General features: G+C 46.4%; 1 protein-coding gene across 1 annotated transcript in view; it reads left to right on the top strand.

Moving 5' to 3' along the window:
- Window positions 1-12,255, top strand: part of lmbr1 (limb development membrane protein 1) — a 37,733-nt gene that overhangs the window by 9,752 nt on the left and 15,726 nt on the right. The window contains exons 6-9 of the mRNA XM_056299414.1: window positions 6,671-6,797; window positions 6,909-6,977; window positions 7,138-7,202; window positions 7,516-7,588. Of these exons, the coding sequence (XP_056155389.1) occupies window positions 6,671-6,797; window positions 6,909-6,977; window positions 7,138-7,202; window positions 7,516-7,588 (334 nt within the window). The remainder of the gene's footprint in view (window positions 1-6,670; window positions 6,798-6,908; window positions 6,978-7,137; window positions 7,203-7,515; window positions 7,589-12,255) is intronic.

The following is a 12,255-nucleotide window of genomic DNA, read 5'->3' as shown; positions in this document are numbered from 1 at the left end:
TAATCGAGTTGTAAGGCTCAGCGAACTTCCTCGTTTAATTGATTACCCCCCAAAAAAGAGGCTGGGGCCCGTGTTCCGAAAGTCCATAAAGTCGCAGCAACATGACAGCACAATAGAGCCTCGCAAAATGGAGGGGGAAAGATTTACTTTCAATACACCTCTATCCTGTGTCACAGTTTGAGACCTCTCTGGTTTATGTCCCTCCTGGCAAACTCACATAAAAATTAGTCTGTACTGTAGTTTACGGCCGGTTCTTTTATTTCCCCAGTCCGCTAATTTGTTTTGGTTGGATTTCTTCAATAGAGGGCAGACCCCGATCGGTAGGAAGCAGGACGAGGGCCTCTGTCACATTATGCTTTTTTGTTCTTTTTTTTTCGTTTCAACAAGACTGGTTTCTTGCGGCCGATCATCTATAAATTCACATAGAGGAAGCCCTGTTCAGTGTTGAGCTGCACTTCAAGGTATATTTTGTGTGCGTGCGCAAAGGAAAGGGGGTGGAGGTGACGCCCTAATTTCAGCTTTGAGGAACCCCCCAAAAAAAATTGTCCCACAGAGTCAATCATGGAGCCGACAGCCAGAAGAAAGTAAAACACTTATAAAAGTTTTTATAATGTGATATTATCCTTTTCCCCCAATAAGAGTATTAGACCACAATGTCATGGGGGTTTATGTGACACTTTATCGTGCTGGGGGAACATTATGGTACTGAGAGGTCCTCTGACTGCGGAAATGAAGCGAATGATGAATTTAACCGGTAACGGTGCAAGTCAGCCTTTTCATGTGGCTGTGTTTACTTTTGACGATGTACTTAAAGACGCCACCAGAATAAAGATTGAAATGTGGATGTTTTTCCTTTTCTTTTCTTTTTTTTTCTTTTTCTTTTCGGTGAACGTTAACAGTTCAGCTCTTCAGAGGGCTCTGCTGCCAGAATGATTAATAGTTTAACAAATTGTCCAAATTGTGGATGAATTGGAGTGACTTAGGGCCTTGATGTCAGATGTTATGATCTAGGTTTATTTGCTGGTGTAAAACGTCTCCCACTTACAGCGGTGCTCCCAAATCTTTACTAAAGAGCTACATTGCTGTGGTACCTGAGATTTTGCCCCCCCCCCCAGAGAACCTAGCAATTACTGAATATCGTCTTATAATTCAGTGTTTTGGTGCCAGTCCTGCTCCAGAAACCCATTTAGCCTGGTGCAAGTGTGACGATGAGATTTGAGCTTCCAGTGATTATGAGGGACCGTTTTATGATGCTCTGTTGGAGCACGGAGGAGGGACCAGCTCCTCATATTATTTTGTTGCTACTGTACATCAATACAGCTGCTAGCTAAGATGTTGTAATCAGGCAGTTCATTGTGAGCCATATCTGTGCTTCCAGCCAGCATGGGCAGACAGGGTGTAGTAAGGGCGACGGGAGGGCCTCCGTACTACCAGTAGATGGCATTGTAATAACGAGAGCCATCTGTGTCATCTGTGTTGGGACGACCGTCCTGCTGTGACAAAGACTGAAAGGCTGAGAGCAAGCACAACCAGCAATCCTTTTCTCAGTTTCCCGTTTCCATCAGTAAAGTTACACAGGCTCGTGTATTTGCTTTAGGGAGGACGGCGTCCTGAAAGAAGTACATTTAGCCCTGAATGTGGTCTTTCATGATTTTACATACAGTTTGATAAGGGTGTAAACGTATATATATATATATATATATATATATATATATATATATATATATATATATATATATATATATATATATATATATATATAAAATCAACCTTCTGTCTTTTTTATTTTTTTGGTTAACCCTTACCCCGATGGAGACGCATGCAGTGTTTTCCATAACACCAGACAACATTTTGGTTACACTTTTGATCTGAGCAGACCCGATTTCAAGACCAAGACAATTCGCAAGCCCTACAAAAGCGCATTCGGTCACAAGTGCGCAGTGCCGTAAAACAGCCTTTGGCTCTCGCCCACTGTATAGAAACCCGTCTGACCCTGAGACGAGTTGAAACGAGCCTGACCCCCCGACTGACCCAGCAGCGGGCCAACAGGTCTCATCTGGTAGTTACAGAGACTCCTCATCAATCTCATCGCTAAGCCCCGAACCGCCGATGATGAGAAGCGTGTTTATTGTGGAGGGTGGGCAAGGCGGGGGGCAAGATGTGGGGGGTGGGGGTGGTTGTCTCACCCAGCAAACCCCGGCGTGGTGTTACTAAGATACACTTCTTTGTTGGACTTCCACAATGGGGGCCTGGATATTTATTTCAAATCTCCTGCACATGCAGACATTTTTCCCAGGCCTTCTCTCAGGCAGGGCAGGCCCGGGAATATAAAGTGGTGTTTACATACCTTCCCTTAAGGTCACAATGTCTCCCTAAAGCTGCCCGTTACATTGTCCGTCACCATGGCAACATATTAGTTTGAGCTGCAAATTCGGCAGGGGGAAAAAAAAAAGAAAAAGAAAAAGGGATCTGCCCCCACACACACACACACACATCAGTCTAGATTTTTCCAAACAAAGTGATCAGTTCTTAAGTCCCACCGTCTCAGGACCAGATTTCATTAATTCTTAAAAAAACCGTGTATCAAGACATTTTGTGTCATATCTCCCTCTACGTCTCGAGCCCCATAGTTGTGAGCGAAGGTGACTAAATAAAAGTCTCGACAGCTTACGTCATTTTTCCGTAGTGCGTGTAAATCAGGTGCCCTGTCTGTTTTGCTGCCAGGCTGACTTATACTGTACTCGGATTTAATCAGGCGACGGTTCATTTATTGTTTTGAAGACTCATCATCCTGACACCTCGCTATAACCAGAACAAGCTGCCACCGCTGTAGGACAGCAAATAAAGACAAACATCAAAAGTACCGAGGCTGTTTCCTCCCTTAAAAAACCTGTTTTCTGACTCACGACTGGCGAACAGACTGCAGGAGATGCATGAGGGCAGATTTTTAAAGCGCTTTAGCCCAAATTCCAAGCCGGTGTTTGCAACGCAGGACTTTTACAGCAATTCTCTCTCTCTCCCCCTCTCTCTCTCTCTCTCTCTCGTCTAATTTCCCCCCTCTCTGCATTCTGACGATACGACGTGATGCCGATCGTTTCCCATGCGCTGTCTCATCGGGGTCGTATGAAGAAAAGTCTTTATTAACAGTCTTTAGAGGTTCATTTTGCAGCTTTACAGGGGAGTGTCCCCTTTCCTCTGCTGCTTTCTGTCTTTGACACGGCCGCTGCGCTGTGGCCGGCTGGTTGAAGGATATACTTACTAATAAGGTCCCCGGGCATCTGGCACCATCTGTAGCAATGAGGGCCAGTCCTACAGCCGGGGGAAGAGATGAGGAGCCTACCCCCTGCCTCACTCACACCCTCGGCCCTTAACCTGCATGCCCCTGACAGTTAGCAGAAAGATGAGCCGCAGGCCGATCTCAGCCACCGCCCGCTGACCTGCTGAGGATTGATGGTGGTCACTAGGAAGCTCCTACACACTCTCTCTCTCTCGCTCTCGGGTGTCTCTCTCTTCTCTCTCTCGGGTGTCTCTCTGCCTCTGACACTCTCCCTTTTCTTCCCCATCAGCCGTTTTCTTTGACTTTTCTGTTTCTCTCTGCCTCGCTCTCCCCCTCTTGCTTATCCCCCCCCACACACACACACACACTACCACACAGTTCCCTCCTTGTTGGATCAAGGGCACAGAGGAAGATTGTGCTTTTAGTTTGGTCCTTAGCACAAGCCAGAAGAAGCCTGCAGCAGCATCAGGCCCTCTCTGGCTTTGTGCCATTTGGGTTGGATTGCTGGCGGATAGTTCATTTGCCTGTGCATCTGTTTGAATTTATACATGTTTGTTTGGCTCCATATATTAAGTAACTTTATCTCTGTGGTCCCCCACATGCATTTCTTGGAAGTCTCTTTAGCCTAGCACAGGCATAGCTGCAGTTAAGTGGCCCCCGCGCTCGATGTCGGTGTGAGGATCAGGGGGATGCTGAATATTTCAGAGCTGCTATATTTAGAGGTAGTTACACATTTAGAATGGCAAGAATAGAAACTTTTAGCAGGCGCTCTGGATGACATGGCACAGGTCTTTTCTTTTTTTCTCCCTCCTCCCTTAATCAGGAGACAGTGTCTTCTGTGATCAGTGGAGATGGCTCAGTTTGATTTGGCTATATTTAAAACCTGAATAGTTTCAGGGTTTTTTGGGTTTGTTTTTTTTTTTTTTGCTGTTGCAGAGAACATTTGGCCTTGCTTACTTTTTTGTGAGAGCTTTTTTTTTTCTTGCGAGAACAAATTAAGATACCACAAAGATAATTTTGGATGTGCTGTGTCATGCATGCAAAAATGCAAATGAACTCAATCAGGGCACTCAGTCCTGTTTCATTTGCACAGAGACAAACAATGACTCGCACAGAGGATTGTTCCTCCAGTGGGGGCAGGAAGCGGAGATGATAGTAAGGGAGGTGACAAGCATTGCCTTTGCCCTAAATGATCTGAATGGTTAATGGTTGGAGTCTTATAAATGATTGAGAGACATGGTCTGAAGGGAATACACCTTCAGCATGGCATGGGCAGCTGGTTAAGGTGGACTGTCTTGCATGAGCGGATGCACGTCCTGCCTGCGGGGCTTAGACGTTCCGACGCATCCTTAAGAGAGCGCGTGTGGGACGTGGCTGAAGTCCCTGAAAGCATTCCTCTCTCACCTCTCTCACCTCTGGGGAAGGAGATGCGCTCAGACGTCAACTCTTCTGCTCCTCCTCCTCTCTCTCTCTCTCTCTCTAGCGCTCTCTCTTGCTCTCTCTCTCTCTCTCTCTCTCTCTCTCTCTCTCTCTCTCTCTCTCTCTCTCTGACTCCCCATCTCTCCCTCTCGCCCTCATTCTCTTCAGCGGTGGTGAGTTTTCCCCGCTGCCCAGATGAGCTGGGCTGGGAGCCTCTGGTGTGCTGCAGTGCACAAAGCATATTGCAGTCTGAACAGTTAATGTCCAGGTCAGATTTAGGGCATGTTTGCTTTGTTGCTTTCTCAATTGATACTAGGAATTACGATTTATTGTGAATGGTATAACAACCTGTACACCTAACTATTGACGATCTCCCTCAGATATGTTAATATTATGATTTATTCATTAGTTTTGGTTTATAGTCCCGCATCAGATATTCATTTATGCATCCCTCTTCTTTTTTGCTGAATCAAGCTTGTTTTTTTCTGGTCCTATTTGCCTTCTTACGTGACCTGTCAAGTGGCTGCAGTGTCCAGCATGACCACACTGGGGCACTCCAGACCCTGCCCGCTCTCTCCCCTGCAGTGCTAGAAAATTCTGCACTCACACTGTGTCTCCTTCAGAGACATGCTGTGAGAGAAGAACAGCAAGTACAGAGGGGGTAAAGACTCAGCAGTGAGGAAAGGATGCTACTCAGGATGTCCATTTTCCCAACAACAGATGGAAAATACACAAGCGGCAAATATCTAATTGTCCGAGTCAACGCCATGGTGCCTTCACGATAAACATGGTAGAATGTTCCAATGGCTCTGGAGTAATTATGTGGGATGTGAGATATAAAGGTTTAAAAGAAAACAAGTTTTGTGTCGTGAAAGAGAAAAGACGGCCCAGCAAAAATGACCATGATGGTTGCTGTCATGAGGACTGTTGATGTTACTTTAGAGGACAGGAGAACAACTAATCAAGTGCTTTGATTCTGTCAGTGGACAGACCAGAACCATGTAAAACCCGCTCCCTGTCCAAATTCATCTACAGGACTAAAACCATTTCTGTACAATAAAGAGGTCTCGGTGTATGAAAGGGCAGGGGGCTTCAAAGAGGGCCTTTCCTTCATGTATCTGTTAGCAAATACTGACCAGCAACCATCACAGGCATTATGTTAGCTGGTAACAAATTGGTCATATGTGCCCAATTTAAACTGCGCTCTGCCAGTAGAGAGCCCCTTATTAGCCCATGCCTGGTGAGCGACCTGATGTGTGTGTGTGTGTGTGTGTATGAGAATGCCTGTCTTACAGTGCTAGACAGCTAGGCTCTCCAGTGGGGGGAAATGGATTCTGTGTGAACAGGTAAAGGAGGACTTTATTAACCACTCAGTGGTTTGTGACCCGGAAAACCCAAATTACCCCAAACCCCTCTCGTCTGCACGGCCCGGGACACGACCGTGTTAAGGGACCTCCTAATCGGCCCCAGATGGGAGGCCTGCTCTTGATCGCAGACAGTAGCTAACCCAGGCAGGCTTCATGCTCCACACAACAACCACCCCCCACACCTCCTACACCCCCACCTCTTTTTAATTTCACCTCTGCCACTACTGGCCCCGGTTAGACCCACTTTATAGACTGCAATATATGTTTATAAAAGTGCTTTTTCACATGGGAGTCTGTGGGAGAGTGTATGTCATGTTTGTGCGTTGTGAACAAAGGTGAATCTGTTGTAGTATAAGCCAAGTAGGATTGGGGAGTTGATTTTTTAGAAAGGTCAGAGTAGACTTAGTGCCTTGGGTTCCTCCATGCTCTGGTAAGTCTAGTTTGGCCTCTAGCAATAAGAATCCCATTTTGTGCCTTTTTGTGGGTGTGTATGTGAGATCCAGGAGCTCATAGTTGATTTCAGTTTTTCGTCTGTGTGTGTGTGTGTGTGTGTGTGTGTGTGTGTGTGTGTGTGTGTGTGTGTGTGTATGCGTATCTTTCCTCACAGGGCATTAAAGCACGCATTTTGGAGACATTTGTGATGCTTTTCCTGCTGGCTTTACTCATTCTGGGCATAGTGTGGGTGGCATCAGCACTCATTGACAATGATGCAGCCAGTATGGAGTCACTCTATGGTATGTCTACAGAGGATTGTGTCACACTTGTGATTGTAAATCATTTTAGTGTTGATAATGTGCTGTGCATGGCTTTTATTTGGTTTTGTTTTTCCTTACACCTTTACCCAGATCTCTGGGAATTCTACCTACCATACCTCTACTCCTGTATCTCCCTGTTGGGTGGGCTTCTTTTGCTAAGTAAGTCTTTGATTGAATGTCATACTTAAGGAAATGAGCATTGTAACCTAAGCAATATCACCCATATGTGCAGCATGACATATCACAGTAGAGGTAGTCGAGGATAATTTCCTGTCAGTATTAATTCATTAGTGTCTCATCGTGTTTGTCTTACATCTAGTGTGTACTCCTGTGGGACTCTCTAGGATGTTCACTGTCATGGGCCAGTTACTAGTGAAGCCAACCGTGAGTACCCATTGAGATGAGTGTTGCTCTTTTCTTGTTTTGTTCGGTCAGTGGAAGAAAAAAGCCAGTTTGGCAATATTCCGAGGTCCAACTGTAAAAGTCCACATAGTTTGCCAGACACCCTCGTGGATTTCAAGCCTCTTTTCCGTTTCACCCTGATAAGATGTGTGTCTCGAGCCGCCATTAACATGCACGACAGAGGACTACAAATACGTCACCAACTCATCCTCCCATCTGCCATCTCTCCAGTCCCACTTTGGGCCTAATTATAACCCATTTCTTCTCTTCCCTCCCTCCCTCCCCCTCCCCTCAGATCCTGGAGGACCTGGATGAGCAGATTTACTGCATCCATTTGCAGGAGGAAGCCCTTCAGAGGAGATTAAACGGTACGTCTGTGGGAGACGTGTTGGCACATTATAGAGGGAGGGATTGGTGGGGGGGGGGGGCTGGGGGGGACTGCCCCGTCGGGTGTGATGGACCTTGCTGCGCTGGAATCAATTAGCATTGACAAATCAGCCAGATGTACACACAGGCATACACACTCACACATATGCACAGACACACACACATAGACACACACACAGACATATGCACACATACTGAGACACTAGATAAAACCCACACTCTGGACACTAGTATTTCCCGACCTCTCACTGTCTTCCTCATAACTTTCTGCTAACGGGCAAAGCAGCCGCCATATTAGTGATCATATATTACATTGGGGATGTTTTTAAGGCCCCATTAAAGTGCCAGTGCTAGACAGTAGCACCGTCTACTTCCAGTTCTACCGTCACTACCAGCCAAGTGATTGCCTCATTTGATCTCAGGCCTAGAATGGGGAATGGTAGCTGTGGTAATGGGACAGAACTTAAGTCTCTTTGACAGAGGGCTTTGGCGCGGTGTGGCCGACGTTCACAGAGCAGGTTCAATGACTGAGGGGGGAACTGGGAGCTTTGTGCTGTTCCCTGGACTCGGGGCCCACAGGGGAGGGGGAGGTTCTTAAAAGAGCTGAGTTTGAGTAACAATAAAGATGTTATTTGTCAACCTGCATTTCCTTTTCATCCGCTGCCCTCTGTGTTCCCAAATTCCTCCTTTGACGTTGGAACAATCTCACAGAGCAGGAAGTATTTGGGCCGAGGGCCAAAACCTACTTTAATATTAACTCAAGCACGCAACCAAGTGTACAGATGCAAGTAAATGAAGAGGATGAGCGTCCTTTCAAATCTGGGAGGTAAGGGAGATCCTTACCCGATAACTCGTGTTTTCAAATGCTACGCCGGCCACCTCCATAGACTGCCACTTAAGCGTATGGCTCGCGCTAAACTGCCCCTCTTTGAACGGCTGGTTAGAATAATTGTAATCTGTTCCTTATCATCTTTAAGAGTGTTTGATCTTTGCAAGTCAGCAGGAGGTGAAAAATCATCACATTAGTTCTCAATATCTCTGCCAGGCCACCGGGTGCCAAACTTGGGTGCATATGTGTCTTACATAACTGGTTATGAAGACTTGAAGGGGGATATTGATTGGTGAAAGCTTAAAACGTTGCAGGAATTTTTTTTTTCCCGTAAACATAAGCACACACATCCAGGTGATACTTGAGGGTACATTGGTTTTCTTTGATAAACCTTGAGGTTGGAGAAGAAGGCGGTTCAGGGATAGTTCACAGGACACACTCCATGGCTGAACAATGTTGTCTCCCCTCTCCTCGCTTCACCTGTGGCCCTTTGCATCTGCCTCCCTGCAGCGGATTGTGCCTCTCTTAATTCCTCACGTTTGTGCAATGTTTGTTTAGCGATTTGGATCATTGAGCCGCATCAGTTGGTGTATCAATGTCTATGTACACTTTTCTCAGTCGTGACTTTGTGGATTCAGTAATTTGTGGTAGATCAGCAGTTGGTGGCCTAATCTTGCTGTCTGGCCTCTGCGTGTTTGTCAACTCTGTCAGTAGTTTTGTGTGAAATGTCAGGAGACACGTAGTGGCACGCCCCTCGGACTATCAGATAAGCAGCCAAGTGCTTAACACACACGGGAAGCAGCTTTTCACATTGGTCCTGCACCCTGCTGCATAGCTTCTTAATTGATCTGGACTAAGGCAGAAATTCGTAGACTGTCCTCGATGGGTGAGAGCATGTCATACAGATTCCAGAAGGAGTTGTCCTATAGAAATTCGTAGACTGTCCTAGATGGGTGAGGGCACGTCATGCAGATTCCAGCAGGAGTTGTCCTACAGTAGGATCATCACTGTGAGCTTGTCACTGACACAGTGATGGGTCTTTGCCCCCCCTCCACCGGGTGTCTCTGTCTACTTATAGATTTAAACATGTGACCACAAAAACGTTACCATCATGATATTGCTGTGTTGATATTGTTGTAGATAATTTATGACTCTTATGGTTTTATCAAAATGTAGGTGAGTTGCAGGAAGGGAAGCTGACAGTCAAACTTGAAAAGAAGGAAAAGTCATGAGACACCATCACAATGCTGTGGATAAACGGGCTGCAGGCGGGTTTCAATCCAGTGTGCGACTTTTCATTCCTCCATCCTCTCTCTGGCTACTCATTTTATGTTAAGCAGTAAAGCAGCTCTCTCACTATTTGCCACTGTCTTTCTGTTTTCTCTCATCCTTCTCTACTTCTCTCTATCTCACTATAGCTATTGAGATTCATAGGTTAGGTTAACTTCCAGTCAGTAAGCTTTATACCGTGTATCTAAACGTATAGCTCCCATTGACAGAGAAGTTAACCCGTTAAAAACGGACCTCCCAGGGGGTCCGCGGTGGTGTAGCGGTCTAAGCATCGGCTTTGTGTCGATGTAGTTGCCCACTGGGGACTGGGGTTCGCGCCCCGGTCTCGTCAGATCCGACTATGGCCGGATTCGATGAAGCAGCAATCATTGGCAACGCTGTCTTCGGGAGGGGGGCGGAGTCGGCTTGTGTTCGTCACGTGAATGCGTCTCTGTGTGTGTCGGAAAAAACAGTGGTTCGGCCTGGAGTCGCCTTGTCACGAAAGTGGGGAGGCGTCTCCTTCGAGACTGCCGGCCGGAGAGATGCAGTTGGCGAACGCATGCAGTATGAGGGTGGGTGTTTGAATTAAAATAGGGATCGATTGGCCACTAAATTGGGAGAAATCAGAAATGAATTTATAAAAAAAAAAAAACGGACCTCCCGCGCCCGCGAGGTCTAATGAAATTATTCTATTGCAGATGAAACTATCAAAACGCCTTTGCAGTCTGCTCACAGAAAATTAGCATTTTTCAAAAACTAAAAAAATGTACTAAGTAGTTCAAATAACTTATGGAATGTTGAGAAATGTTTTAGTCAATGTCTTTATGCATGCTTAATTAATCCAGGTAAGAAAGTCAAATAAAGTTGAATCAGTTCATCTGGACACGTTTGTTGACAGATGCTCATCTAAGTGACCTCTTCAGTCATATTGTCTAAACTTATAAACAATACAGCTGCATAACGGCTGAAACAAATGATCAGTTTCATATGCAAATATGGGCGTGACCACTAACTAGAGTTACAATACCCATGTGTACTATTCACAGAGGATTTGGGAATGTTTGCAATCACAGCATTGTAAAAGATGGCGCCAGATGTACTCTTAGCCCCCCCCTCGGTTCAAGGATGGTCGTTCCCGCTTCACATAGATGGCCTCTTGACTCCCCGTTCAAACCAGCATTCCTCCCTGTCAAGGTTGTGCACATCCTCATCCTTGAAAGAGTGGCCACTGGCCTATAGATGGGTGTAGACTGTGGAGTCCTGGCTGATGTGTTAGCTCTCCTGTGTTGTGCCATCCTCTTGGCCAGGGTCTGTTTGATTTCCCCGATGTACAAGTCACAGCAATTCTCCTGGCACTTAACCGCATACGCTGTATTGCTCTGTTTGTGCTGGGGGACCCGATCCTTGGGGTGGACCAACTTCTGGCACAGCGTGTTTTGGGGTTTGAAAGCAACTGTGACACGGTGTTTAGAAAGTACGCATCTCAACTTTTCTGACACTCCCGCCACATACGGACTCACCACTGGTTTACGCTTAGGCAGCTGTTGTTTACAGCTATTTCTAAGAGGTCACTTAGTTAAGTGATGAAACGGATCTGTCAATAAACACTGTGTCCAGATGAACTGTCAATCTTCTACATTCAGAATTGTTTTGGGTCAATATGTTTTGAGTGTTTAATTAGTAAAATCTGATAGAAAAAACATGTCCGATTTTTTTATCTTCCCCCCCCCCTTCTCCCCAATTGTATCCAGCCAATTACCCCACTTTTCAAAGCCATCCTGGTCACTGCTCCACCCCCTCTGCCGATCCGGGAAGGGCTGCAGACTACCACATGCCTCCTCCGATACGTGTGGAGTCACCAGCCGCTTCTTTTCACCTGACAGTGAGGAGTTTAACCAGGGGGACATAGTGCATGGGAGGATCAGACTATTCCCCCCAGTTCCCCCTCCCCCCTGAACAGGCGCGCCGACCGACCAGAGGAGGCGCTAGTGCAGTGACCAGGACACATACCCACATCCAGCTTCCTACCCGCAGACACAGCCAATTGTGTCTGTAGGGACGCCCGACCAAGCTGGAGGTAACACGGGGATTCGATCCGCTGATCCCCGTGTTGGTAGGCAACGGAATAGACCGCTACGCTACCCGGACGCCTTTTTTCAGACAACTTCAATACTTTTGTCAGTTATTATGGTTTATTGACTTACCTTACCTTTTATCTTAGGTTATACAGATTTTTGGGATATGAGGCATTTGAAGATACTCTGAGAAATGGAATCACAGCAAGCAAAAATACCAATGTAGGCACTGGCGGGACCATTTCTGTTGCCAAGTTCAAAGGGTTAACTTTGTGCTAACTGTATGTAGACGTATCAAGAGTATGCTGCAGCATAGATGACGTGAAACACACACACACACACACACACACCATCCTCTACGCTGCCCTCTCCAGACCCTGATCTGCTGTGCTGCTGTCAGTCTTGGCCGAGCCAGCTCCCTTGCCCCACTGTTCTGATAGCAGAGCGCCAGCCCAGATGCTATGCGGCGCGGTGA

The sequence above is a fragment of the Lampris incognitus genome, chromosome 19 (assembly GCF_029633865.1).
Source record: "Lampris incognitus isolate fLamInc1 chromosome 19, fLamInc1.hap2, whole genome shotgun sequence".
Lineage (NCBI taxonomy): Eukaryota > Metazoa > Chordata > Actinopteri > Lampriformes > Lampridae > Lampris > Lampris incognitus.
Note: the sequence above shows the minus strand (reverse complement) of the source record. Positions and strands in the feature narration are given on the sequence as shown.